Genomic DNA, 2,526 nt, shown 5'->3' with positions numbered 1-2,526 from the left:
ATGCGACAGGTGTCAGCTCCATGTATCATGTGTTCAGGCAGAAGCTGCTCCTGTGGGTAGGTGAAGCTTTGCAGCATAGAAATGAAGGGTTTGAGTTAATCATCAGAGTACATGGTATCCCTCAGACTGCAAGGTTATTCTGCAGCTGGACTGAGTATACTGACAATTGAGTTCAGTCATAGAAACAATATAGGAAATGGATGAAGGAATCCTGTTTCTAGAGAGAATCAGAGGAGTTAATAAATGTGAACTGACCTGTGGGATGAGATCCAGGTGTGTGGCAGGGGCTTGTCTTGTCAGGAACAGAGACAGCTGCTCTACTTCCTTCTCATTGACCCAGGATGGCCACAGAGGGGGAAAACCTCACCCTGGTGTCTGAATTCCTCCTACTCGGTATCTCAGAGGACCCCAAGCAACAACAGCTGCTGTTCATACTCTTCCTGAGCATGTACCTGGTCACAGGCCTGGGCAACCTGCTCATCATCCTGGCCATCACCACTGATGCTCGTCTTCATAACCCCATGTACTTTTTCCTGGCCAAACTGGCCTTTGTGGACATTTGCTTCACCTCCACCACCATCCCTAAGATGATGGTCAATCACATCACAGGTCACAAAGGAATCCCTTATGCTGGGTGCCTGACTCAGTCTTTTTTTTTCATGTGGTTTGGTGCCATTGACTGCTTCCTTCTGGGTGTCATGGCCTATGACCGCTATGCTGCCATCTGTCACCCCCTGCACTATTCCTCGTCTGTGACACCACTGGTCTGTATCCTCCTGGTGACAGCATCCTGGACTGCAGCCTTGGGGAATACCCTGACCCACACATTGTCACTGACCCGCCTCTCCTTCTGCACCCACAACCAAGTTCCTAACTTCTTCTGTGACCTCAGCACTATGCTGAAGCTGGCCTGCTCTGACACCTTTTTCAATTATGCAATGGTGAACACCGTGGGGACCTTGCCTGTATTTTTCCCCTTTATGGGCATCCTGGTCTCCTACATTCGTATCTTTTCTGCCGTGATGAGAATCCCGTCCACAAAAGGCAAGTGGAAGGCTTTCTCCACCTGTGGCTCTCATCTCTCTGTGGTATGCCTGTTCTATGGGACACTCATTGGGGTTTATTTCAACCCCACATCCTCCCACACAGCCCAGAAGGACACAGCCACTGCAGTGATGTACACCGTGGCCACCCCCATGCTGAATCCCTTCATCTACAGTTTTCGCAACAATGACATGAAGGGTGCCTTGGGGGCCCTCATCAGTAGGAAGCCAACTTTTACTCTGTGACCACAACATGGGGATGTCTGTGTCCTAATATAAAGCCTGGCATCACCCTAATTGTGGTTATTATTTACTTCAGATTGTATTCAGTTCATTAATTTTTTCCACTTTATTTTTCCAACAGAATTTTCTGAGCATCTATTACATTTCATAATTCACAGAAGAGCTGAATATGCAGAGAGCACAGAAGCCCCCTGACATGGTATTCACACTGAAGTCATAGGAACTTATAATGATTAATAGAAGTTGCCCTGAAAACCAGAGACCAGGATTTTAGTTCTACTTGTGCTAAGGTCCAGACGCAAGTCCCTACTATTGCTGGGAATAATACTCAAGTTTCTTTTCTACACATTTTCTGCTAATGGTTTAATTTAATTTGTATCAGTTTAATTTGCAGCGTTTGTTTCCTTGAACTACAATATTTTTGTCATTGTCACTATTCTATGAAACAATAGTCTTAAGCAGAAGGTAAAAGATTATTTGTACTTTTTGTGGGGAAAGGATGCTTTTGGCTTTTCTAGTAATGTGATGTTTCTCACTCATCACTTTTTCTAAATCTTTGAGATAAGCTACAAACATGCCAACTACAAGAAATTTCGTTCTTTTTGATCACTTCTAGAAACAGTCTCAGTGATACAGGAAATGCTTTAGAACTTGTCACATGGATGGTAGTTCCAAATTATCTTCCTTGGTGTAGCACAAGCCAGCTAACTAGTTTACAAAATTTGTGTTTTACCACTAGTCCACCAAGTTAATGGAACTAGTTTTCATTGTTGTAATGGTACCTATTTACATGTTATTTTAAATGAACGGTTTCTTTGTTGTTATTTTCTAGTGCATCAGTAACAAAATACCACAAATTTAGTGGCAAAATACTGTTAAGAAGAATAAGCAAAATACTGTGGTATAAAAATAAATGTTAGGATGATGATGTTAGATGAGAAAAAATAAATACTTTAATTAAATGTATATTATAAGGGAACTTAACTAAGATGAAGCCAAAGAAGTTATCCGAGATTTTAAAAATTAATGTTTATTGAGATAAAGCTGGTATATAGCACTATATATATTTTAGAGTTACAGACTCACATTGCTACAGGTGTTTGTAATCACATGTTCATCACCAAAATACCAATACTCCTCCATCAACATCCATTGGGTCCCCTCTGTCTGTGTGCTCCCCAACTCCTATTCAGATTGGATCCAGAAGATGTGGTACATATATACACAGTGTAATACTCCT

The 2,526-nt window shown here is 41.9% G+C and overlaps 1 protein-coding gene across 1 annotated transcript; it reads left to right on the top strand.

Moving 5' to 3' along the window:
- The first annotated feature begins 341 nt into the window (after positions 1 to 341).
- On the top strand, positions 342 to 1,289 carry LOC101623126 (olfactory receptor 1361-like). Its single transcript, XM_004688206.1, has one exon. It carries the CDS (start codon positions 342 to 344, stop codon positions 1,287 to 1,289), a length of 948 nt encoding a protein of 315 aa, XP_004688263.1.
- The last annotated feature ends 1,237 nt before the right edge of the window (positions 1,290 to 2,526 follow it).

This window comes from Condylura cristata, unplaced genomic scaffold, assembly GCF_000260355.1.
Source record: "Condylura cristata isolate star-nosed mole 26May11 unplaced genomic scaffold, ConCri1.0 scaffold00024, whole genome shotgun sequence".
NCBI classification, from domain to species: domain Eukaryota; kingdom Metazoa; phylum Chordata; class Mammalia; order Eulipotyphla; family Talpidae; genus Condylura; species Condylura cristata.
The sequence above is the reverse complement of the archived record's forward strand: the minus strand, read 5'-3'. Positions and strand labels throughout refer to the sequence as shown.